This window comes from Lathyrus oleraceus, chromosome 7, assembly GCF_024323335.1.
Source record: "Lathyrus oleraceus cultivar Zhongwan6 chromosome 7, CAAS_Psat_ZW6_1.0, whole genome shotgun sequence".
In the NCBI taxonomy this organism is placed as follows: domain Eukaryota; kingdom Viridiplantae; phylum Streptophyta; class Magnoliopsida; order Fabales; family Fabaceae; genus Lathyrus; species Lathyrus oleraceus.
Window position 1 is genome coordinate 499,681,848 of NC_066585.1, and position 27,825 is coordinate 499,709,672.

The window sequence follows — 27,825 nt, forward strand, 5'->3', positions numbered from 1 at the left end:
TTAATAATTACAACCCAGGTTGAAAAAATCATTTAAACTTCTCCTGGAAAGATCAGCAGGGTAATGTTCAAAAGCAGGGTCCAGTGCAATATTAGAATCAACAATAGTTTCAACCTCAACAGAACTTTCAGAATCAATTCCTACAACAACATCAACAACAAGCACCACAAAAAGCAGATTGGGAAATAGTTATTGAAAAGATGGTTGCTCAAAATGCCCAATTCCAGGAAGAGACAAGGAACAACAAAAGGAACACTACAACTACATTTAAGAATCTGGAAGTTCAAGTGGGACAAATAGCATAACAACTCTCAAATCAAGCTCAAGGCACCCTTCTGAGTGTAACAATACAAAATTTGAGAAATCATGAGAATGTTAATGTTGTCACAATAAGAAGTCAGAAAGTTGCTAAAGATGAAGAAGAGAAGGCAATAAATTATGACTATGTCATAGAGGTAGATCTGGAAGTGAGGGAAAATAAGAAAGAACTAGAAGAAGTTATACCACCCTAAAGGTAACTAAAGAGAAAAATAAAAAGGAGGCTAAATCGGTGAGTAAGTTACCTTACCCTCAGGGAGTGACAAAGAATGGTCCAAAAGAGAAAGACTTTAAGAAATTCATCACAATGTTCAAAAAGTTAGAGATCAATATGCCTTTCTTTGAAGCACTCGAGCAAATTCCCATGTTCCAAAAATTCATAAAGGATGTAATCTCTAACAATAGGAGATGGGTTGGTATCCTTTAATGAAAAATGTAGTGAAATATCACCAGGTAGGAGAATACCAATCAAGCAGAAGGATCTTGGATCTGTCATAGTCCTATGCACTATAAAAGACAAAAGTTTCAAGAAGGTACTTATTAGTTCAGGAGATAGTGTGAGTCTGATGCCATTATCAATCTATCAAAGGCTTGGTATTGGAAAGGCCAGCAGTACAGGGACACATCTGAAATTTGCAAATCACTCCACAAAGAATGCATATGGGATAATGGAAGACATACTGGTGACAGTAGAGGAATTTAGTTTTCTTGTTGATTTTGTGATTATGGACATACCCGAGGATGAAGAGACACCTATCATTCTGGTCCAACCATTCTTGTGGACAAGTCAATGCAATTTCGACATAGAACACATTACACTGACTTTAAGAGTTTATGATGATGAAATAACCTTGAATGTGCTTGAAAATAAGAAGCAAGAGGTAGAAAAAGAAAATCACTATTAAGTAGGCATGATCAGGACAGATGTGAAAGGCCAAAGTAACATGCCAACATTAGAAAAAGTCTCAAGAAGGCCATCTCAACTCGTATCACCTCTAGTAACAACCCCGAGTGGAAAAACTCTTATTTCCATTCCAAAAGCCAAGAGAAAGAGGAGAAAGTGGCATCAAGGTAAGACTATGGAAGTTGGAAGTGACTTGTGGCACAAATTAGTCTCTATCTAAAAAAGACAATTTCTTTGTTTCGGAAAAGACAAGCAACAAGGTGTGGAAGCTGAAGTACCCCTCCATAACAGTGGGAATGAGGCGTTAAGCTAATGACGATAAACGAGCGTTGCTTGGGAGGCAACCCAAGGAAGGTATTCAAAAAATTTATTTTATAGTTTCAATTTTATATTAATTTTTGAGTTTTTTTTCTTTCAATTGGTTTATTTTCTGGTTGTTTAGTTTCATCTAGTAATATGATCATTATAACTTCAGTGGTTGTGTGAAAAGTATCTAAACTGAAGGCATGTGTGTCCTCTGTGCATGCTAACTCACCAAAATATTTTTTATATACTTCTAAATGATCTGATTGGTTTAATTAAGTTGGACTGAAGGTTGAGTAGGTTTGTCGCAATTGATTGAGAAGCCACATCGAGAAAGAGGTACATTGGAGGTTGTCAACTCTACCCAACATGGTGAGAGAAGAAAAATCCAAACACAATGTACATCATAAGAGAGCATTCAGGTATTTTTTTATCATTCAGAACTTCCGTACATTCTTTTTATGAGTTTGGTTGCATGATTACATACACTAAGGCACGTTTTTTGTTATTACCCATGAGCCTTTCTGGCCAGCCTTTTTATTATTATCCATTGTTAATCTCATTTGAGCATTTATCTATTTGTTTGTTTTAAAAACCACATCATATTAACCCATGGCCCAAACACTTCCTCACCTTGTTCAGAATATTTATGTGAGTTATTAGATTTATGTTCATTCTAAGTTTGGGGTTGTTGTTGGGATAACAACCTTTAAGTTTGGAGTAGCTGTGCAACGTTAGTACAAATGAGGGCACCTGATGATTGGGAAAAAATATGAAAATTTGAAAAATAAACTTGAAGAAAATAAGAAAATTAATCATCAAGGCACTCGAAGAAGGAGAAGTCAGTGGATATCGAAAATAAAGACAAATCCAAAAGTTAAATCCTCGTTAACAGTTGATCCTAAATGACTAGTGCAAGAAAGAATTCCAGCACTAATCCATCAGAATGATCATAATAAAGATAATGATCGTATTGACTTTGGACCTTAGCCTACTTTTCCAAAATTATCCCATCTTAACCCTAGCCACGTTACAACCATAAAGACCTCAAAGAGTGTGTGTATCGTGCACCTTGACATCGAAAGAGAATTTATTCAAGCCTATGATATGGTATTGTGTATTGTAAATTTTGAGTATAAAACACATTAACACCAGAGAGATTTAGTGAGAGTGTAAATTGAGCTGACAGGTGGAGCAATGTTTTCAAGTGAAGGTGTGGCCAATCAACCGACATCGGTAATCCAGCAAAAACCGAAGGTAGCAACAAATGAAAGTCATGGAAGATCTTAGAGGTATTGTGGTACGTGAAAAGTTTTTATTTCATTTGAGGGTGACATGAGTTCTTTGTTCTTAAAGTTGTTTGAGGACAAGAAACAAGGTAAGTTTGGGGTTGTGATTAGTCACAATTTCTGCTATAGTTATTATCATTTTAACAGGTGAAAGTATGCGAGTTATTTGCATTTTCCATATCGTTTGAGTGCTTTATATGTCAGTTTCTTTATTTTCATATTTGTCTATGTTTTAATTATTCCTAGTACTTTTGATCTTTTAAGGAAGGTTAGCATGTTTTGTAGGTTGGAGGAAGTCAAATAAATGGCCAGAAAAGGAACACGATGAATTTTCAGAAAGTTTCACAAAGTCTATTTTTCAGCAAGTTTTACATCATGATAGGTGTGTGGTATTTTGATCATATCTAGAGCATCGTAACTCAGAATAACGTGGGACTGACGGAAAATGAAAGGTAACATCCAGGGTACAACTTTCATGTAAACACCAAAGGCTAATACATAATTGTCTGCCCATACGCGTATCAGATCTGAAAAATGCATGTTTCTACCCATACGTGTATGGTCTTCCCCCTATACACCCTAAACGTGTAAGAAACGTCTAAAATGTATATTGTAGCTGCCCCATACGCGTATGACACCCCCCATACGTGTATGGCACCCCCATACATGTATGACACCCCCCCCCCCATATGCGTATGGGCGCCCATAATTACAAAAAAGGCCAGTTTCGAGTATTTGTAGCCAGAAAGTGATTTTTTGAGGTTTAGACTAATTTGGGGACGAATTTTGACGGCATAAACAGTTGTAGAATGCTTGAAAACTCATATTTTCAAGGTGGATCAAGATTTTTATGAGCTTTAAGTAACTGAAGACTTCTTTCATCTCTAGATCTGTAATGTTTATGAATTTTACTATGTTTTTCTTTATTATTATGAGTAGTTAAACCCCCTAATGCTATAGGGTGTCCCTGATTAGGATTTATGATGCAATTTTATATTTTTACCTTGTAATGACTTTGATTTTATGATATGACTTATTTACAATTTGTGCTTAATGTTTTCTCTTTCGGAAAAATTGATATTGATTTGTGGTTAATATTTAGGCTTGACCGCCATTGTTGATGCTTAATTATGAGTAATTCATAGTAGATATCACCTAGGCATAGGGATACCCTTTGGAAACCAGAATATTCTTGATTAAAATAATGTTTAATTTCATCTGTAATTCACTATGGACACGGGGATTAATTTAAATGATTAAAAAATTTCTCACTAAGGACTTTGGAGTAAACACCCTTAAGAACTGATAGTCAATGTTATTGAATTAAGTTGTTGCAAAGTTAATTTATTGTTGTTGATGAATCCAATCATAAACCTTCCCTAGCATGTTTATTCATAATATATTTTAATCTGTTCAGTTGTTGTTTTTACCTTCTATTGCATTTTATTTTCAATTGTTCAAACAAACAATACAAAACCCCTAAGGCTTTTGTTTAACTAAGATAAAACACGAACTTTGGTCAAGCAATAGAAGGTAAATTTCCTTTATTACTATATTGGAAGATTAATACACTTGCTAATTTAGCGATCAGGCGACCCATGGTCCGATCGTTTATTACTATATTGGAAGATCAATACACTTGCTAATTTACCGATCAGGCGACCCATGGTTCGATCGATAGGCTCATGGTCCGATCGTTTATTACTATATTGGAAGATTAATACACTTGCTAATTTATCGATCAGGCGACCCATGGTCCGATCGATAGGCTCAGGTACCATATTATAGTTTGGTATAACTCATCCTTACAAAACCGACTTGTAGGGTGGGAGATGTTACTCTATATAAACTCTTTAAAGACTCCACATATAACCAATGTGGGACTTGGAATATTTCCAATATTATTTGACCATTACCCTTCTTGACAACTCATTTGCAGTCTAATAGGTCAGAAAAACCTTCATTTGGATGATATTCGTCGCATCATTCGTTACTTGATCCTTTCTCAATTTTGTTGGATATAGTGTTAATGATTAGACAGTTTATCTTAACATTCGATGAATTATAACTAGCTGATGCAGTAAGTTTCACACAAAGTTTGTATCATAAGACACCTGTTTGAAAGTTTGAGAGAATAATAAGTTTGAATTGCAATGAAAGAGGTGAAAAAACAAAATTTGATATGTATGGTATTTATACTACCATAATACCTTCCTGAAAGTGCATGTAATCATGAAAAGGTACCAATATTAAGGGATGTAAAAATAAATTCGTTAGAATCAGATTTTAAGTGAAAAAGTTTCATTGCTTCAATGGTAACCGATTAACACATAATCGTAATCGGATACACCTAAAGCGGTATAACAAAAAATTGAAATTTTCGTATGTGTAACCGGTTACCAGAAATGGTGTAAACGGTTACACCTGACATTGCATACCAAAATATTCAAAAATTTGTTCATGTAACCGGTTACACCTGACTTGGTTAAAAAAAATACTTTAAAAAGAAGTTTCAAACATGCTCCACATGATGTTAAAATGAATGTATGCAATAAGTGAAATGATCAACATGGTTTTTTGAGCACTATAGCATAACATAATGGATTTGCAACTTGTACCTCAAAAAGATGTGACCAACCATTAAGTTCCAAAGATAGTCATCATAATATTGAATGTGATAGAACACTTGATGCTTTACCTTTGACCATGATGCTTTTTTCAATCTTTGGCTATGAGCATTGTCTTCTAAGTTGTCTTCATTAAAACCAATAGTTGGAGAAGTTTGACTTCACATTCTCCCCCTTTTTGATGATGACAAACCGTTAAAACTTCGATAATCCTTGCTCCCCCTAACAATGTTAACTCCCCCTTGATCAATACTCCCCTTTGATCTTTGAATGAGAGTTTTTGAGACTCTGTTGCTTGCCGTAAAAGTTAGAGAAAGACAAACACATACACAAACATCTTCTCCCCCTTTGTCATTAGCGAAAAGGATGGGAAAAGGAGTTTTTTAGTTTAATCCATTTAGTGAACTAAAACTTTTGATTGTCTTACTAAAAATACCAATAAACACTCGGATATCATTTGTTGGATTGATTCATAACCTTATGATTTCTACTCATATAGAAATAAAAAACATACCTCTAAACTAATCACTATGAGACGATAATCCATCAATTCATATCCTTTAAACTGGTACCAGAATTCAATTAGAGAATGAAAGCAGAAACTTACTTGTGTTTGTCGTTGAGATTCCTTCATGTTCGTGGGTATGTGATCTTTCAATTTGTATTGTTTCTTAAGGTTCATTGAGTATCTTCTGATGGTGCTGAAGAGAGAATCCTGATGAACCATGTTTTTCCGTCTCCTCTACAAATGGGGACCATAATCTATATAAATAATCCTAGAGTTATTTATGAGTTTTCAATATTCTAATTTGCCCCCTCATCAAATTAGATATTGACTTATGGTATCTATACAATAATCTTACATTTCATGATATTTATACTTTTGATCACATACTTAATATTAGTTAGACCCCTTTAAATATTGACTAATTAAACAATGACTATATCACCTTAATTATTATATTTGTGACCTAAAATTTTAACAAATAAGAAAGTTAAGATTTTGAAAAAAAAAATGAAGAAAGACTAGTTAAACTTTGTAACTTTGATACTATTTTAAATTTTAAATTCATATATCAAGTCGCTCGGTCAATTATAAATAAATTAAAACAATTCAGTTTTATTCAAATGTTTTTGTATATAATTTATTTGAGTTAAATATTTTTCTTTGTTAAATGAAAGTTTAAATGAGTTGGATTTTAAGGTTTACTAGAGTTAGAGTCGACTTTAAGGCTCAAAGAACATTTATAGTGTCTACATATCACTAATAAAAGAGATCTTCATATTAACGGTGGAAATTGAAACCACAAAAAGGAACTTAATCTACATTGACCACTTGACTTCGATTTAGTTATTCGACAAAATTGTGAGTAATTTCCTGCCTTGCCCCTATTTTGAAAAAATTGTCCCAATATACCCCATTCTGAAAAAAAAAAAATCTCAGTCTACCCCCTTTTTTAGTTGGGCCTCGTCACTTGGTTTGACGAGGGGTTGAAGAAATTTTTTTGGTGAGTATGCTCGTCACTTGAAGTGACGAGGGATTAAAGGCATTCGTTTTTTTTTAATTTATATTTTAAATAGTATATTAAATAGTAATAATAATTAATGTAATTGTTTTTTAAATATTAATTCTATATTTCATTAAATATTAATTCTATATTTAATGATAATAAGGAAATTGTGATATTATTATTAAATAGTAAATAATTATATTTGAAATAGTAAATAATTATAGTTTTTAATTGATTTAATTATTTAATTGTAGTTATAGTTTTTAATTGATTTAATTGATATAATTGTGATAATTATAGTTTTTAATTGATATAATTGTGATAATTTTTAATTGATTTAAATAAATTGTAAATAATTATAGTTTTTATTGATAATAAAAAAATTGTGATATTATTAATTTTGAAATATTAATAATAAAAATGATTAATTGATATAATGAAAGCAAATACATTTTATTGATATAATGGAAGAAATACATTTTATTGATACAATGGAAGCACTACATTTTATCTATAGTGACCGCCTGTTCCACATCTTGTGCCAACTTTTTTTCGTTTTTCCTTGCCCAAGTCTTCTTGTCTTTGTCTTACGGGAGACGGAGATGAGTCTGAAGACAATTCATCAAGGGCGTTTTGTTGTTGTTGTTGACTTTGACGTTGTTGTGATGTGTTAGGAGGCATATCCATAACGTCGAGTTCTTGAACGCCAAAAGAAGGCATACTCATTAAATGGTCATCGGTGAGGTCAAAGTTGGGTAGTGAATGTGTGGTTTGTGTGTAGGTTTGGGGTGGGGTGTGTTGGATAGGAGGATAATAAACATCATCAGGGTTGTATGTGGGAGTGGGGCGTGCGTATGTGGTGTTAGAAGGTTGGGGTTGAGAATGAGGGTTTGAGTATTCGAAGTTGGGTTGAGGAATTGGAGTGTATTGTATGGGTGGGCGTAGGTTGGGTTGTTGTTGATATTGTTGGTTGTAAAAGTAGTTTGTTGGAGGGAATGGAGTTTGGGGATTATGGTGTTGGGTTGAGGTGGAATAAAAGGTGTGTTGTTGGGTGGTCTGGATGTGTTGGTATATTTGTTGAGCTGAGGATGATGGTTGGTTATGTTGTTGTGGGGGTGATGTTGTGTGTTGGGTTGTGTGTTGGGTTGCGGAAGCTACACGTTGACGGGTGTAACACCCCGATAATAATATGGTAATTATTTAAATTAAGTTAATAATATATTTATTAATTTAATTAGATAATTAGATTATTATTATTATTATTGGAATAATAATTATTTGAAAATATATATAAGCTGGAATAAGTAAAAAGAGTTCATTTTGGGAAATAAGGTTTTCACGTGAAACTCAGAGAAGCGGCTGAAAGAGGCAGAGCAAGAGGAAGAGCAAGGGCAAAGGTTGGAGAACGGAAAAGCTTGAAAGCTCAAAGTTGCCGGATTAACTCAGGTAAGGGGGTTTATCGTCGTTTAATGGGTATTATGGGTTAGCATGTAATGGGGAGTGATAAACCGTTGAATTGACCCTAATTGGGATTGTCGAATGCTGAAAATTGTGATGGATATGTTGTGTAAAAAACTGAAATTGAACCTGTAATTGAGTGTGTTGTAATTTCCCTAACGTATAGCTTTTTACGGAATTGGAATCGGAGGTCCGGAAGTCCTCTAACGGCGGAAAATGCGGAGAATTCTGCATTCTGCTTCGTGTTAGCGCAGGAACTACTGTTTTGTCTGCGTTAACCGGTTAACCCAGGGTGTTAACCGGTTAACACTGTTACGAGTTGAGAATTAGTGCTGTTTTGCCTGCGTTAACCGGTTAACCCAGGGCGTTAACCGGTTAACACTGTTAAGTTTTGGGCAGTAAGCGTGTTTTGCCTGCGTTAACCGGTTAACCCAGGGCGTTAACCAGTTAACGCTGTTGCAGAGTGGAAAAATTGTTAATTTAAATGTTGTGTGCCTAATTGGTGGTTGCCTATATCAGTGTGTGATATGGTAGGGATTATTTCCCGCTGTTTTGAGCAGTATAGGTATTAGTAGAGTGTGCTAATACTGTGTTTAATTATTTGACATGATATGATGTTTTGATACATGTGTTGATGATGTATGATGATATGCATAATGCTGTGAATGTATATATTATGCATGTATTTGTGAATGGACTGTTGTATGGCTTAGAGTGTGAGCACGTGTCCATTGTGGATTGTTGTTGATGTTGCATTGCTAGATGATTAGCGTGCATGGCATGGCCTATGGGGCTGTAGCTAATTCCCATGGTGAGGAATTAGTGAGTGAATCATTGTGGATTTGTTGTTGATGTTTGCATGCTAGATGATTAGTGTGCATAGCATAGCCTTCGGGGCTGTAGCTAATTCCCATGGTGAGGAATTAGTGAGTGAGTCACTAGGTCTCAAATGAGTGGGACTAGTGAGCTTAGTAGCCGTATCTGGATTTGATCGGTGAGCTTGAACTATATGTTCAAGAATAGTCGGTACCGCATGTGTGGAGTCTCATTGCATAAATTATGTATGGCGTATAATATGAATGGATGTATTCCAATATTATACGTGTGTGGTGTTGCTATTGAGTATGAATATGAGTTGTATTGGTGTTGAATATGATGTTTGAGTTGGTGTGCCGTTACTGAATGTACGAATACGATTAGGGTGATTAATGTGTTAAATTACTTAACATGACATTATATTCTATAATGCTTATTATATCGATTGAGGAACTCACCCTTACAACTATTTTTCAGGTAACGAGCAATGAGTTGATTAGAAGCTAATGCTTGGAGTCTAGTGTAGTCTCCTTAGTGGGTCGTGCTCTGATAGATGTAACATCGGGATGGGATGTTTCTTTCTTGTTTCCATTGATGATTGTTGAATAAGCTTACATGTATTGTGTTACATGTTTTGTATTGATGTTGGATTTTATTCCGCTGCGAATTATGCAAATGTTTTATTTGATTAAATAAATGAGCATGACGGTTATTTTGTTTCATGGTGTGAATGATTGTGTGACACCCTTAACTGCATAATTACTCTGATATATGTTTAGTATTTTAATTAAATAATTGGGGTATTTTAGAAGGGTGTTACATTAGTGGTATCAGAGCATAGTCGGTCGAGTCGAGTCGTAATTATTCTGTTTCCCCTGTACGGGATAGGTGTTGTGTAACCCTATCAGTACTTATTGTTTTAGCTTGTTGGGTTTTCAGAATAGAGATGGCTGGAAGAGGTAGAGATGATGCTGCGATTGCTGAGGCTCTGGGTATGCTAGCTGGAGTACTTGGAGGAAATCCGAATGTTATGGGAATGGGAGCTGCTCGTCAATTGAGTGAGTTCCAGAAGAACAATCCTCCAATGTTCAAGGGAGCATACGATCCAGATGGCGCTCAGAAGTGGTTGAAGGAGATCGAGAGGATCTTCCGAGTAACTGAGTGTGCCGATAACCAGAAGGTCAGGTTCGGTACGCATATGCTATCATAAGAAGCTGATGATTGGTGGGTTGTGTAACACCCCGAATATTTTGGATTAATTTAAATATTATTTTAATAAGATTATTGGAAGGAAAAAGGAATTATTAAATAATATTGGGAAATATTATTATTGATGTTATTTATTTTAATATTAATTAAATAAATAAAATAAATGGAATATGAAGAGTGGAAGGGTAAAAGTGGAATTGGATATAAGAGGCCAAAGTGAGAACTCAGAAGTTTTGTCACGTATTTTGCCTCAGAGTCAGAGAAAGAGAGGAACCGCTGAAGAGAAAGAGAAGGAAGAGGAAAAGGCCAAAGATTGCTCAGAGCTTCCTTCAATCCAAAGAGGTAAGGGGTCTGAACCTTATTAAATGATAATATGCGAGCAAATTCATGATATATGTTGGATTGTTGATGAATTTGGGGATTTTAGGGAGATTGGGACAGTTGGGGTTTTGATGGAAATTCTCCGATCTGTGAGTCTGGTTGAGTTATAGGCATTATAATCGAAGTATGTTGTGTATATATGACTGTTAAATGTTGATATTGGGTTGTTAGCCGTGGGGTATGAATTATAGCGAGTAGAGAAGCAAAGCTGCGTTGGGTTCTGTAGCAGAGGGCTTCTGTTCGCGCGCGATTCGCGGCGCGAAGCCCAGTTCGCGGCGCGAACTGGGCAGAATCCAGAGGAGTTCTGTAACGCACCGTTCGCGGCGCGAACCCTGCTGCGCGGCGCGAACTGTGCTGTGCAGAAGTTGATGTTGGTGAGTTTTTGAGTGCGTTGAGTTGCGAGACTCTTAGTAAGTCGCTGTAATTGTATTATAACAATTAATAGTGATTATATGATGGTGTATGAGGTGTTTATGATGATGAGATGTTGAATTTACGTGTTTAGTTATAAATGTGTTATGTAACGATATGATATTGTTGTAATGTTGTTGTTGTTTTGTTGAGTTGTATGTCATGCTATTAATGATGATGATAACATGACTATATGATGCTGTTGTTGCCATGTTGATGATGATGCATGTTTGGTGTGCATGCATTCATGAAAGGCCGATGCCTAGTGATGAACGGACTGAGTTCCAATGATGATGTTGACTCCGGGCTTGTTGAGAGGCTTGGTTCCTTGCGGGGGACTCGGATTCTATGGTGGTGAATCTGGGAGTGGTGATCCTGTAGTGGTCACAAAATGGGTATACCGAGTCGTGTTGAGTCATGCATGGGTGTGTGCATTGCATTTGATATGTTGTTTTGCTGATGTTCATGAGTATGTTGATTATGATGATTATGACGAGCGGTGTTGGCATAGGGGAAATATATTATGTTTATATTTCTGTCGTTATATTATTATTTAATAATGTAATTCTCACCCCTTCTGCATGTGTTTATGTTCATCCATGATGAGCAATGTGCAGATAAAGAGGAGTAGCTATCGTTGAGGTTTGAAGAATAAGTGTAGAGTTATTCTACAGAGTCGAGTCAAATGCTCTGGTCATGTGACACCGGGGTTATGGGATTCGATGGAGAATTGATTATTATTACGTTGTTTATGATGACTATTATGTTGAGATGTTTGTTGAGACGATAATGAAACATTATTATGAATTGTTATATGTTGAAAGATTATAATTGTGTTGTTGTCCGCTGCGAAGTTTTTATTTTAATAAATAATATGTTTTATGTTGTGATATGATAAAAGTGTTATGATGTAAGAAATGTAAACTCTTCTACATGTTGTACTCTGATAATCTATTTAAATATGTCGTTTGGGGTAGAAGGGTGTTACATTAGTGGTATCAGAGCATTGTCAGTCCAGTCGAGTCATAATGTGATGTTTTCCCTGTTGGTCGATTAGTGTAAATGACACTGTCGATATTTAACGGTTGTGGTTGTGTTGTGTAGAGTATGGCTGGAGAAAATGACTGTGCGATTGCTGAGGCTTTGGCTGCTATAGCGCAGGCTATGCAGGCGCAGCAGAATCCGCCGGTCGACGAGTTTAAGAATTTGGGAAGGTTTCTGAAGAATAACCCTCCTACATTCAAAGGGCGCTATGATCCAGATGGTGCTCAGATTTGGCTGAGGGAAATTGAGAAGATCTTCCGGGTGATGACGTGTACTGAAGCACAGAAAGTGCAGTTTGGTACGCATATGTTATCTGAAGAGGCTGAAAACTGGTGGGATAACACTCGCCAGAGAATTTCAGTACCAGGTGCTGAGATGACTTGGGAAAGGTTCAAGACGGTCTTTCTGGAGAAATATTTTCCTGCTGATGTGCGATGTAAGAAGGAGATGGAATTTCTAGAACTGAAACAGGGTAACATGTCTGTTGCTGATTACGCTTCGAAGTTTGAGGAGCTGGTGCAGTATTGTCCTCATTATAATGATGCTGGTGCTGAGGGATCCAAGTGTGTCAAGTTTGAGAACGGGTTGCGTCCCGAGATCAAACAAGGCATTGGTTACCAGGAGATTTGTAGGTTTCCTACACTGGTTAATAAGTGCAGGATATTTGATGAAGATAGCAAGGCTAGGACTGCTCATTACAAGAGTCTTAGTGAGAAGAAGAATAAGGATCGTGGTAGTCCTTATGCATCTCCGAATGGTAAAGGTAAGCAGAAAGTGGTAGATGAGAAGAAGCCAAGTGGGGGAGGATCTTCCATAGCTGGTAAATGTTTCAAGTGTGGCAAGCCAGGCCACCGTGCTGATAGTTGTACCAAGAGAGTGCTGAGATGTTTCCGATGCGGTCAGGCTGGTCATAGAGTTACTGAATGTAAGGATGCTGGTCCGACGTGTTTTAATTGTGGCGAGAAAGGCCATATCAGTTCGCAGTGCTCGAAACCGAAGAAGGCGGCTACTGCAGCTCATACTACTGGTAGGGTGTTTGCTCTGAGTGGGGCTGAAGCTCCTAAAGAAGATAATCTGATTAAAGGTACTTGCTTGATTAATAATGTTGAATTGCTTGCTATTGTTGACACTGGTGCTACTCATTCGTTCATTTCGTATGAGTGTGCGACCAGGATTGGTGTGATTATGTCGTCCCTAGGCGGAAGTATGGTGATAAATACTCCTGCTAATGGTTCTGTGAAGACTTCTGTTGTCTGTCGAGGTTGTCATTTGACGATCTTTGAGAGAGAGTTCGTGGTTGATTTGGTGTGCTTACCCTTGCACCAAATTGACATTATTCTGGGAATGAATTGGCTAGAATTCTATGGCGTGTTTATCAACTGCTATAGGAAGACGGTGCGGTTTTCTGAAGTTGGTGAGAATGATGAGGCAAGATTTCTATCTGCTAGGCAGGTGGAGGATTTTGTGAAAGATGAAGCTCAGGTATTCGCTTTATTTGCGTCTCTGCAAGCGGATAAGAAAGTAGTGAGTGTAGATTTGCCTGTTGTCTGTGAATTTCAGGATGTGTTTCCGGAGGATGTAAGTGATTTACCTCCAGAACGTGAAGTCGAATTTGCCATTGACTTAGTACCAGGTACGAGTCCAGTGTCGATGTCTCCTTATAGAATGTCGGCAACTGAATTAGTTGAACTGAAGAAGCAACTTGAGGAATTGCTGGAGAAGAAGTTTGTGCGTCCAAGTGTTTCTCCTTGGGGTGCACCAGTATTGTTAGTGAAGAAGAAAGAAGGTACGATGAGGTTGTGTGTCGATTATCGGCAGTTGAATAAGGTGACTATCAAGAATCGGTATCCATTGCCGAGGATTGATGATTTGATGGACCAGTTGGTTGGAGCTCATGTTTTCAGTAAGATTGATTTGCGGTCGGGTTATCATCAGATCCGAGTGAAGTCAGGGGATATTGCGAAGACTGCTTTCCGTACGAGGTATGGTCATTATGAATACACTGTGATGCCGTTCGGTGTGTCTAATGCTCCAGGTGTGTTTATGGAATATATGAATCGTATATTTCATCCGTACCTTGATAATTTTGTTGTGGTGTTCATAGATGATATATTGATATATTCTAAGACGGAAGAAGAGCATGCAGGACATCTGAGAATTGTTCTGCAGGTGTTAAGAGAAAAGAAATTATATGCAAAGTTATCTAAATGTGAGTTCTGGTTGAAGGAAGTGAGTTTCCTTGGCCATGTGATTTCGGGTGGTGGGATTTCTGTTGATCCTGCTAAAGTTGATGCTGTATCACAGTGGGAGACTCCGAAGTCTGCTACTGAGATACGTAGTTTTCTGGGGTTAGCTGGTTATTATCGCAGATTTATTGAGGGCTTCTCTAAGTTGGCATTGCCGTTGACGCAGTGGACTAAGAAGGGTCAAGTGTATGTGTGGGATGCAGCTTGTGAAGCGAGTTTTGTTGAGTTGAAGAGGCGGTTGACCAGTGCTCCAGTGTTGATCTTGCCTAATCCTGGTGAGTCCTTCGTTGTTTATTGTGATGCTTCTTTGATGGGTCTTGGTGGTGTTTTGATGCAGAATGGTAAAGTTGTAGCTTATGCTTCTAGACAGTTGAAAGTTCATGAGAGGAATTATCCTACGCATGACCTAGAACTTGCAGCGGTTGTATTTGTGTTGAAAATGTGGAGGCATTATTTGTATGGTTCCAGATTCGAAGTGTTCAGTGATCACAAGAGTCTGAAGTATCTGTTTGATCAGAAAGAGTTAAATATGAGGCAGAGAAGGTGGTTAGAATTACTGAAGGATTTTGACTTTGAATTGAGTTATCATCCCGGTAAGGCTAATGTAGTTGCAGATGCACTGAGTAGAAAGTCTCTACATATGTCTATGATGATGGTTCGGGAGCTTGAGTTAATTGAACAGTTCCGTGATATGAGTTTGGGTTGTGAAGTTTCCGCTGATAGCGTAAAGTTGGGTATGCTGAAGTTGACTAGTGGAATTCTGGAAGATATTCGGAATGGTCAGCAAGTTGATGTCGCTCTAGTTGATCATATTACTATGGTTAACCAGGGTAATGGTGGTAATTTTGAGATTGATGAGAATGGCATCCTGCGATTTAAAGGTAGAGTTTGTGTTCCTGAGGTGCCGGAATTGAAAAAGAGTATTCTTGAAGAGGGCCATAGGAGTGGATTGAGTATCCATCCAGGTGCAACTAAAATGTATCAAGATTTGAAGAAATTGTTTTGGTGGGCTGGTATGAAAAGAGATGTTGCTAAGTTTGTGTATGCCTGTTTGACTTGTCAGAAGTCAAAGATTGAACATCAGAAACCGACAGGTATGATGCAACCTTTGAAGATTCCTGAATGGAAGTGGGATAGCATTTCCATGGATTTTGTGACGGGACTGCCGAGGACGGTGAAAGGTAATGATTCTATTTGGGTGATTGTGGATCGATTGACTAAGTCGGCGCATTTCTTGCCGATGAAGATTAATCACTCTTTAGAGAAGTTGGCAGAGTTGTATATTGAGGAGATAGTGAGGCTGCATGGTATTCCATCCAGTATTGTGTCTGATAGAGATCCCAGATTTACTTCTAGATTTTGGGAAAGTTTGCAGAAAGCGTTGGGGACTAAGTTGAGGTTGAGTTCAGCTTATCATCCTCAGACTGACGGTCAGACTGAAAGAACTATCCAATCCTTGGAGGATTTGTTGAGAGCTTGTGTGTTGGAGCAGAGTGGTTCTTGGGATAGTTATTTGCCGTTGGTGGAGTTTACTTATAATAATAGTTTTCATGCTAGTATCGGTATGGCTCCATATGAAGCATTGTATGGTAGGAGGTGTAGAACTCCATTGTGTTGGTATGAGTCAGGTGAGAGTGTTGTACTCGGACCTGAGATTGTGCAGCAGACGACTGAAAGGGTTAAGATGATTCAGGAGAAGATGAAGATTTCTCAGAGTCGTCAGAAGAGTTATCATGATAAGAGAAGAAAGGCACTTGAGTTCCAAGAGGGAGATCATGTGTTCTTGAGAGTTACTCCGACGACAGGTGTGGGTAGAGCTTTAAAGTCTAGAAAGCTTACTCCGAGGTTCGTGGGTCCGTATCAGATTTTGAAGAGGGTTGGGGAAGTGGCGTATCGGATAGCTTTACCGCCGTCGCTTTCTAATCTGCATGATGTGTTTCATGTATCTCAGTTGAGAAAATATATTGCGGATCCTTCGCATGTTGTTCAGTTGGATGATATCCAGGTGAGAGATAATTTGACCGTTGAGGTGTTGCCAATTCGGATAGATGACCGAGAAGAGAAGACCCTGAGAGGTAAGAAGATTGCTCTAGTGAAAATTGTTTGGGAAGGTCCAGCTGGTGAGAGCTTGACTTGGGAGCGTGAAGATCAGATGAAGGAGTCGTATCCGGCTCTATTTGCTTGAGGTATGTTTTCGAGGACGAAAACTTCTAAAGTGGGGGAGAGTTGTAACACCCCGAATATTTTGGATTAATTTAAATATTATTTTAATAAGATTATTGGAAGGAAAAAGGAATTATTAAATAATATTGGGAAATATTATTATTGATGTTATTTATTTTAATATTAATTAAATAAATAAAATAAATGGAATATGAAGAGTGGAAGGGTAAAAGTGGAATTGGATATAAGAGGCCAAGTGAGAACTCAGAAGTTTTGTCACATATTTTGCCTCAGAGTCAGAGAAAGAGAGGAACCGCTGAAGAGAAAGAGAAGGAAGAGGAAAAGGCCAAAGATTGCTCAGAGCTTCCTTCAATCCAAAGAGGTAAGGGGTCTGAACCTTATTAAATGATAATATGCGAGCAAATTCATGATATATGTTGGATTGTTGATGAATTTGGGGATTTTAGGGAGATTGGGACAGTTGGGGTTTTGATGGAAATTCTCCGATCTGTGAGTCTGGTTGAGTTATAGGCATTATAATCGAAGTATGTTGTGTATATATGACTGTTAAATGTTGATATTGGGTTGTTAGCCGTGGGGTATGAATTATAGCGAGTAGAGAAGCAAAGCTGCGTTGGGTTCTGTAGCAGAGGGCTTCTGTTCGCGCGCGATTCGCGGCGCGAAGCCCAGTTCGCGGCGCGAACTGGGCAGAATCCAGAGGAGTTCTGTAACGCACCGTTCGCGGCGCGAACCCTGCTGCGCGGCGCGAACTGTGCTGTGCAGAAGTTGATGTTGGTGAGTTTTTGAGTGCGTTGAGTTGCGAGACTCTTAGTAAGTCGCTGTAATTGTATTATAACAATTAATAGTGATTATATGATGGTGTATGAGGTGTTTATGATGATGAGATGTTGAATTTACGTGTTTAGTTATAAATGTGTTATGTAACGATATGATATTGTTGTAATGTTGTTGTTGTTTTGTTGAGTTGTATGTCATGCTATTAATGATGATGATAACATGACTATATGATGCTGTTGTTGCCATGTTGATGATGATGCATGTTTGGTGTGCATGCATTCATGAAAGGCCGATGCCTAGTGATGAACGGACTGAGTTCCAATGATGATGTTGACTCCGGGCTTGTTGAGAGGCTTGGTTCCTTGCGGGGGACTCGGATTCTATGGTGGTGAATCTGGGAGTGGTGATCCTGTAGTGGTCACAAAATGGGTATACCGAGTCGTGTTGAGTCATGCATGGGTGTGTGCATTGCATTTGATATGTTGTTTTGCTGATGTTCATGAGTATGTTGATTATGATGATTATGACGAGCGGTGTTGGCATAGGGGAAATATATTATGTTTATATTTCTGTCGTTATATTATTATTTAATAATGTAATTCTCACCCCTTCTGCATGTGTTTATGTTCATCCATGATAAGCAATGTGCAGATAAAGAGGAGTAGCTATCGTTGAGGTTTGAAGAATAAGTGTAGAGTTATTCTACAGAGTCGAGTCAAATGCTCTGGTCATGTGACACCGGGGTTATGGGATTCGATGGAGAATTGATTATTATTACGTTGTTTATGATGACTATTATGTTGAGATGTTTGTTGAGACGATAATGAAACATTATTATGAATTGTTATATGTTGAAAGATTATAATTGTGTTGTTGTCCGCTGCGAAGTTTTTATTTTAATAAATAATATGTTTTATGTTGTGATATGATAAAAGTGTTATGATGTAAGAAATGTAAACTCTTCTACATGTTGTACTCTGATAATCTATTTAAATATGTCGTTTGGGGTAGAAGGGTGTTACAGGTTGCTACCCGCACTGAGTTGGAAACTGCTGGGAATGCTGAAATCACTTGGGCTGTGTTCAGAGAGAGATTCTTGAGGAAGTACTTTCCAGAAGATGTCAGAGGAAAGAAAGAGATAGAGTTCTTAGAGTTGAAGCAGGGTAACAAGTCTGTTACGGAGTATGCTGCTAAGTTCACAGAGCTGTCGAAATATTACACTCCCTATAGTGAGGCTGCTGGAGAATTTTCGAAATGTGTGAAGTTTGAGAACGGGTTGCGTCCCGAGATCAAACAGGCTATTGGATATCAGCGGATCAGAGTGTTTTCTGACTTGGTTGACTGTTGCAGGATTTTTGAACAGGATTCCAAAGCTAGAGCAAAGAGCTATCAGCAAAGGGTTGATAGAAGAGACAAGAATCAGAATGATCGTGGAAAACCGTATGCAGCTGGCAAAGGTTTTCAGAGACAGAGTGGGATGAAGAGGCCTAGTGGGGGAGACTCTAGCGCCCCTGCTAAGTGTTATAGATGTGGTCGGGCTGGACATCGTGTCCATGAGTGTACCAGTGCTGAGATGAAGTGTTTCAAGTGTGGCAAAGGTGGTCATTTGGCTGCAGAGTGCCGGTTGAAGACTGTAACTTGTTTCAACTGTGGAGAGGTGGGTCATATCAGTCCACAGTGTCCTAAGCCGAAGAAGGAGAATCAGTCAGGAGGCAAGGTCTTTGCCTTATCGGGTTCTGAGACTTCTGCAGATGATCGCTTGATCAGAGGTACGTGTTATATTAATGGCTTTCCTCTTGTAGCTATTATTGACACCGGTGCTACTCATTCCTTTATATCTTTGGATTGTGCTGTGAAACTTAAGTTAGAGATATCTGAGATGCATGGTAGTATGGTGATTGATACTCCTGCAAAGGGTTCAGTGACTACTACTTCAGTTTGTTTGAGTTGTCCTTTGAGTATTTTTGGTAGAGACTTTGGAATGGACCTTGTGTGTCTTCCACTAGTACAGGTTGAGGTTATCCTGGGTATGAACTGGTTGGTGTTTAACCGAGTTTCTATCAATTGTTTTTATAAGACTGTGATATTTCCTGAGGTTGAGGAAGGAAAGGATTTGTTTCTATCAGCGAGACAAGTGGATGAGGCAGTAGCAGATGGGGCAGAGTTGTTTATGCTGTTAGCGACTTTGGAGGCTAAAGATAAACTGGTGATTTGTGATCTAGCCGTGGTGTGTGATTTTCCTGATGTGTTTCCTGAAGAAGTGAATGAATTGCCGCCAGAGCGTGAAGTTGAGTTCTCGATTGATTTGGTACCTGGTACTAGACCGATATCGATGGCTCCGTACCGTATGTCTGCTGTTGAGTTAGCTGAATTGAAGAGTCAGTTGGAAGATCTGTTGGATAAGAAGTTTATTCGTCCGAGTGTTGTCACCGTGGGGTGCACCAGTGTTATTGGTTAAGAAGAAAGAAGGTACTATGAGGTTGTGTGTGGACTACAGGCAACTGAATAAAGTGACGATCAAGAATCGGTATCCTTTACCGAGGATTGATGATTTGATGGACCAGTTGGTTGGTGCGAGTGTGTTCAGCAAAATAGATTTGAGATCGGGATATCATCAGATACGTGTGAAAGCTGAGGATATTCAGAAGACCGCTTTCAGAACAAGGTATGGACATTATGAGTATTCTGTAATGCCTTTTGGTGTGACTAATGCGCCTGGAGTATTTATGGAGTATATGAATAGGATTTTCCATCCGTACCTAGATAAGTTTGTTGTGGTGTTTATTGATGACATTTTGGTGTATTCGAAATCTGAAGAAGAGCATGCTGAGCATTTGAGAATGGTTTTAAGAGTTCTACGAGAAAAGCAGTTATTTGCTAAACTGTCAAAGTGTGAATTTTGGTTAGAAGAGGTTAGTTTTCTTGGTCATGTGATTTCAAGAGGTGGTGTTGCTGTTGATCCTTCTAAGATAGAAGCGGTGTCTAAGTGGGAAGCTCCGAAGTCTGTTGCTGAGATTCGCAGTTTCCTGGGTTTGGCTGGTTACTATAGGAAATTTATTGAGGGATTTTCTAAGTTGGCATTACCGTTGACGATGTTGACTAGAAAGGGGCAAGCATTTGTTTGGGACTCAAAATGTGAAGAAGGTTTCCAAGAGTTAAAGAGAAGGTTGACTACTACTCCTATTCTGATATTACCGAGTCCGTCGGAACCATTTGAGGTTTACTGTGATGCTTCATTGTTGGGTTTGGGTGGTGTGTTGATGCAGAATAAGCAGGTTATAGCTTATGCTTCGAGACAACTGAGGGTTCATGAGAGGAACTATCCAACACATGATTTAGAGTTGGCAGCTGTGGTTTTTGTTCTGAAATTATGGAGGCATTACTTGTATGGGTCAAGATTTGAGGTTTTCAGCGACCATAAAAGTTTAAAGTATTTGTTTGATCAGAAAGAGCTGAATATGAGACAGAGGAGATGGTTAGAATTTCTGAAGGATTATGACTTTGGTTTGAATTACCATCCGGGTAAAGCAAACGTAGTAGCTGATGCATTGAGTCGGAAATCATTGCATATGTCTATGTTAATGGTTAAAGAATTGGATTTAATTGAGCAGTTTAGAGATTTGAGTTTGGTGTGTGAGAGTACTCACAATAGTGTTAAATTGGGAATGTTGAAGTTAACGAGTGGTATTCTGGATGAGATTAGAGAGGGTCAGAAATCCGATGTGCTTTTGGTTGATAAGTTGACTCTAGTGAATCAAGGTCAAGGTGGTGAATTCAGAGTTGATAAGAATGATGTTTTGAAATTTGGTAATCGGGTGTGTATTCCGGATGTTACCGAACTTAAGAAGAGTATTCTGGAGGAAGGACATCGTAGTGGCCTGAGTATTCATCCTGGAGCTACGAAGATGTATCATGATTTGAAAAAGTTATTTTGGTGGCCGGGAATGAAAAGAGAAATTGCAAGTTTTGTTTATTCCTGTTTGACTTGTCAGAAGTCAAAGATTGAGCATCAGAAGCCGTCTGGGCTAATGCAACCGTTGACTATTCCAGAGTGGAAGTGGGATAGTATCAGTATGGATTTTGTTTCTGGTTTACCGAGGACAAGTAAGAATTGTGAAGCTATTTGGGTAATTGTTGACAGATTGACAAAGTCGGCTCATTTCATTCCGATCAGAATGGATTATCCGTTAGGGAGATTAGCCGAGTTGTATATTGAGAAGATTGTAAGTTTGCATGGTATTCCGTCTAGTATTGTTTCAGACAGAGATCCTAGATTTACATCGAAGTTCTGGGAAGGTTTGTAGAGGGCTTTGGGAACTAAGCTGAGATTGAGTTCTGCATATCATCCGCAGACTGATGGTCAGACTGAGAGGACGATTCAGTCACTAGAGGATCTTTTGAGGGCTTGTGTTTTGGAAAAAGGAGGTGCTTGGGATTGTTATTTGCCTTTGATTGAGTTTACCTACAACAATAGTTTTCATTCGAGCATTGGTATGGCACCGTTTGAAGCTTTGTATGGTAGGAGATGTCGGACACCTTTATGTTGGTATGAGTCCGGTGAGAGTGCTGTGGTTGGACCGGAGATTGTTCAACAGACTACGGAAAAGATTAAGATGATTCAGGAGAAGATGAGAATTGCTCAGAGTCGTCAGAAGAGTTATCACGACAAGAGGAGGAAGTCACTTGAGTTTCAAGAGGGAGATCATGTGTTTCTTCGTGTTACTCCGATTACTGGTGTTGGTCGAGCTTTGAAGTCAAAAAAGTTGACACCTCGATTTATTGGTCCTTATCAGATTTTGGAGAGGATAGGAGAGGTAGCCTATCGTATCGCTTTACCGCCGTTGCTCGCGAATTTGCATGAGGTTTTTCATGTGTCTCAGCTGAGGAGGTACATTCATGATCCGTCGCATGTAGTCCAAATAGATGATGTACAGGTGAGAGATAACCTGACTGTTGAAACATCACCTATGAGGATTGAGGATCGAGAGTTGAAGCAGTTGCGGGGTAAAGAGATTACCTTGGTGAAGGTAGCTTGGGGAGGACCAGCAGGTGGCAATGTGACTTGGGAACTGGAGAGTAAGATGAAGGAGTCTTACCCAGAGTTGTTCGCTTGAGGTATGTTTTCGAGGACGAAAACTCTTTTAGTGGGGGAGAGTTGTAACACCCCGATAATAATATGGTAATTATTTAAATTAAGTTAATAATATATTTATTAATTTAATTAGATAATTGGATTATTATTATTATTATTGGAATAATAATTATTTGAAAATATATATAAGCTGGAATAAGTAAAAAGAGTTCATTTTGGGAAATAAGGTTTTCACGTGAAACTCAGAGAAGCGGCTGAAAGAGGCAGAGCAAGAGGAAGAGCAAGGGCAAAGGTTGGAGAACGGAAAAGCTTGAAAGCTCAAAGTTGCCGGATTAACTCAGGTAAGGGGGGTTTATCGTCGTTTAATGGGTATTATGGGTTAGCATGTAATGGGGAGTGATAAACCGTTGAATTGACCCTAATTGGGATTGTCGAATGCTGAAAATTGTGATGGATATGTTGTGTAAAAAACTGAAATTGAACCTGTAATTGAGTGTGTTGTAATTTCCCTAACGTATAGCTTTTTACGGAATTGGAATCGGAGGTCCGGAAGTCCTCTAACAGCGGAAAATGCGGAGAATTCTGCATTCTGCTTCGTGTTAGCGCAGGAACTACTGTTTTGTCTGCGTTAACCGGTTAACCCAGGGTGTTAACCGGTTAACACTGTTACGAGTTGAGAATTAGTGCTGTTTTGCCTGCGTTAACCGGTTAACCCAGGGCGTTAACCGGTTAACACTGTTAAGTTTTGGGCAGTAAGCGTGTTTTGCCTGCGTTAACCGGTTAACCCAGGGCGTTAACCGGTTAACGCTGTTGCAGAGTGGAAAAATTGTTAATTTAAATGTTGTGTGCCTAATTGGTGGTTGCCTATATCAGTGTGTGATATGGTAGGGATTATTTCCCGCTGTTTTGAGCAGTATAGGTATTAGTAGAGTGTGCTAATACTGTGTTTAATTATTTGACATGATATGATGTTTTGATACATGTGTTGATGATGTATGATGATATGCATAATGCTGTGAATGTATATATTATGCATGTATTTGTGAATGGACTGTTGTATGGCTTAGAGTGTGAGCACGTGTCCATTGTGGATTGTTGTTGATGTTGCATTGCTAGATGATTAGCGTGCATGGCATAGCCTATGGGGCTGTAGCTAATTCCCATGGTGAGGAATTAGTGAGTGAATCATTGTGGATTTGTTGTTGATGTTTGCATGCTAGATGATTAGTGTGCATAGCATAGCCTTCGGGGCTGTAGCTAATTCCCATGGTGAGGAATTAGTGAGTGAGTCACTAGGTCTCAAATGAGTGGGACTAGTGAGCTTAGTAGCCGTATCTGGATTTTATCGGTGAGCTTGAACTATATGTTCAAGAATAGTCGGTACCGCATGTGTGGAGTCTCATTTGCATAAATTATGTATGGCGTATAATATGAATGGATGTATTCCAATATTATACGTGTGTGGTGTTGCTATTGAGTATGAATATGAGTTGTATTGGTGTTGAATATGATGTTTGAGTTGGTGTGCCGTTACTGAATGTACGAATACGATTAGGGTGATTAATGTGTTAAATTACTTAACATGACATTATATTCTATAATGCTTATTATATCGATTGAGGAACTCACCCTTACAACTATTTTTCAGGTAACGAGCAATGAGTTGATTAGAAGCTAATGCTTGGAGTCTAGTGTAGTCTCCTTAGTGGGTCGTGCTCTGATAGATGTAACATCGGGATGGGATGTTTCTTTCTTGTTTCCCTTGATGATTGTTGAATAAGCTTACATGTATTGTGTTACATGTTTTGTATTGATGTTGGATTTTATTCCGCTGCGAATTATGCAAATGTTTTATTTGATTAAATAAATGAGCATGACGGTTATTTTGTTTCATGGTGTGAATGATTGTGTGACACCCTTAACTGCATAATTACTCTGATATATGTTTAGTATTTTAATTAAATAATTGGGGTATTTTAGAAGGGTGTTACAACGGGGATCATCCAAAAATTGTGTCGGAGCAACGTGCATAAAAGGAATTGATAAAAACCAATTCATGTATTGTCTACCCGGCTTAGACTCACCATTGACCGAGTTTCCTTGTAACACCAAATGCCTTCTTCTTTTCCATTCTTTCAGCTCTTCTTTATTTAAATCTTGCCAATGCGTGTCCCAAGCTTTGAGCATAGTCATGTTATGGTGTTCACTTAGACATCTTGGCGGAGACGGTATTTGTTGTTCAAATCCAAATTGGAGTTTGACTCGATCCGTCTTATGCATCTCAACGGTATAGAAACATATGATGTATGTTGTTGCACTCCAGACTCGACTGTCATTATAATCAGGCACTGGATATTGTATGTACGGCCTCCAAATAAACTGTTAAAAGAAATATAACTATTAGAATGTATAAAATAAATAACTTTAATATTATAATTAATATTAGAATGTATACAATAAATTTAAATAAGTTTAATATTATAATAAATATTAGAATGTATATAATAAATTTAAATAAGTTAAATATTATAAATAATCATTCTTACATATTTTTCTTCCATGTGTTCTATTGCAACACGGTACCCTTGTAAATGATGTCGAGGATTAGTTCGATAATTCATATCTCGTTTGCACCATCTTGCATATTAAAAAAAATACGTTAAAGTGATGTATAAATAATTTGAATAAATTTAAATTGCATTTAAATGTAAATCGTTACCTTAATGCATAAGGAAATGATGGAACCTCGTTACTAACTGGGGCTATCAAGGGTATGCGTGTGAATGCCCATACAGTTAGTAATACCACACATCCTCCTATGCTCTTTACTCCTCTATGGGCCGCCTTGCACATATGTCTATATAATGTAGCCAAACAAGCAGAACCCCAACTGTATGAATTACATTTTTCAAGGTCTCCTACTAAAGGTAACCAAGAAGAATGCAACAAATTGTGACTTTTATCTGGCATTAAAAAAGTAGCAATTAAAAGTAAAATATAAATTTTTGCATGTAAAATATTTTCTGCCTCGGACGGGTTAGGGTTATTTTTGAGTTGCGTTAATACTGCTTCTAGCCAAACAATTTTGATAGAAGCCCCATTTTTATCCGAGGCGGTTGGTTGGATTCCCAAATTTTCCATGTAAACGTCATTGGTTACGTTTGTTGGCCCATTGACAGCTTTTCCATGGATTCGGAGACCGAATAACATGCTCACATCCTCTAATGTGATGGTACATTCACCGGTTGGTAAATGAAATGTATGTGTCTCCGGTCTCCATCTCTCTAACAATGCCACAATGAGTTTAGAGTATACTTTTAGACTTGTAATTTTTGTCACATTCGCAAAACCTGCTAGCTCCAAGTACGGTATTATAACCGCACTTGGTTGAATATATGAATGCGAATGAACCCGAAAATTTCCATCTTGCTGAAATTAAAATAAATAACAGTAATGAATATTTGTCTGATAAAGAACGGAAATAAAAAACGATAATAAAAAACGATAATAAAAATGAATATTTGAATGAGACTTACGTATTCGGCGATGTTTGTCGCCGTTCCACGGTGTGATTCGTCCATCCATAGGAAAGACATCTTGAAAGGAAGTGTAGAAATTGAAGAGAGTAAATATTTGAAGAGGGTAAGAATGTGTGAAATAGAAATTGTAGGTAGATGATGAGTAAGAAGTGTAGAAGTATTGAATATTTATAGTGGTAAAATTATAATATAAAAAAATTGGTAAAACTTTGAATAGTAGTGGATTAGACTCTTGCATGGCATGTAACGCATGCAAAAAACTTTGTAAGGATTCCCTGCAAAGTTAGATTCCCACGCTGAAGGGAAAACTCAATGCCAATTTCCTGCACCAATGGCTCGTCACTTGGAATGACGAGTTGTACCTACTTCTTCATCCCCTCGTCAAATGGAATGACGAGTGCAAGCTTTCTCTTTGTCCCCTCGTCAAATGGAATGGCGAGGGCTTTATGCCTAGGGTTTTGGCTCGTCACTCCAAGTGACGAGGTATCACATGCCATTTTCAGCACGCGTTTCCCTCTCTCTCTCTCCTCTATTTAACTTAGAAATAACATGTGATTTGGATTTTGTTTTATTATGCTTACCAAATCAAATTGATATTTCCTATAAATACTACTACTACCTCATTTGCATTCACCAAACCAAATCCTCATATATATTCACACCAACTAAAATTCTCATTTATAATCACACCAACTCAAATCCTCATTTTACACATCCATGGCTCAAAGAAATTTAATTGTTTCTATCCATTCCGAAGGATCACTTTTCACAGATGAAAGTGAGGGATTCTCATTTTGCAATACGAATGTAACTATGTTCAAAATCCACATCAACTCCGACTATCATCATTTAAAAGACCGTATTGAAAAGAAGTTGCAACGTTATGTTGAAGACATCATTTACCGTCAACCATTATTTAGTGGAGATGATAATACCGTCTTTCACATAATGACACCGATTAAGACCGACGAAGATGTCAGGTCGATGTTTCAATGTCATGTAACATTATCTCAATTACCCAGCATTGAGATATATGTTCATCTAGACGATAATCTTGAAGAACAACCGAGTGACAATGTTGAGGAACAACCGTCTCACAACGAAAATCAATGTTATCCAACGCAATCTGTACAATCACACGACTATGGAATGAGTCAAGCCATTGACGAAGAGCCGACTCAAAATAATGAACCTTTCATACCAAATGAAGAGGTGGGCGAGAATAGTGATGATGATCTTGACGAGGTTCGATTTGAGGATCTTTTCGGTGTTAGCGATGACGATGGCAATGAGGAAATATTAGACACACCGGTCGTTGCGCTAAGAGCGCAATCAATTAGTTTGTACAACCCACCTGCGCACATGCAAAACATAAGTTTGGATGATGCCGAACCAATCTCCGTTTTCGGCAGTTTCATACCAACTCACAACTTTGACGAAATAGAGGAGGGCATAGAGTATGAAGATAAGGAAGAGTGTCTTCTGGCGTAGCAACAATGGCATATAAAACGTAGTCTAGATTTTTCTGTGGTTAAATCTGACAGTGTACGTTTTGTCATCAAATGTAGAAATTCAACATGCAATTTCAAATGCAGGGTCTCTTTGCGCAAGGGCAACTCAAGGTGGAGAGTTGGTAAGTGTAGTGGGCCTCATACGTGCACAACCACTTCCATGTCACAAGACCATACAAAACTCAGTTCAGAAATGATTAGCAAG

The 27,825-nt window shown here is 38.1% G+C and overlaps 1 protein-coding gene across 1 annotated transcript; it reads right to left on the bottom strand.

Annotated features, from left to right (window-relative positions):
• On the bottom strand, nt 1–26,166 carry LOC127104583 (serine/threonine-protein phosphatase 7 long form homolog). Its single transcript, XM_051041763.1, has 5 exons — nt 26,107–26,166; nt 25,290–25,999; nt 25,117–25,207; nt 24,655–24,949; nt 1–140 (listed from the first exon to the last, which is right to left on the bottom strand). Exons 1-5 carry the CDS (start codon nt 26,164–26,166, stop codon nt 1–3), a joined length of 1,296 nt encoding a protein of 431 aa, XP_050897720.1.
• Nucleotides 26,167–27,825: the final 1,659 nt, after the last annotated feature.

What these genes read in the sequence shown, in the direction of transcription:
- LOC127104583 (XM_051041763.1), bottom strand. Translation starts at nt 26,166, where the DNA reads ATGTCTTTCCTATGGATGGACGAATCACACCGTGGAACGGCGACAAAC. An exon ending in CGACAAACATCGCCGAATAC is followed by an intron (nt 26,000 to 26,106) that starts GTAAGTCTCATT and finishes TTTTAATTTCAG; the next exon opens with CAAGATGGAAATTTTCGGGT. An exon ending in TCATTTCCTTATGCATTAAG is followed by an intron (nt 25,208 to 25,289) that starts GTAACGATTTAC and finishes TTAATATGCAAG; the next exon opens with ATGGTGCAAACGAGATATGA.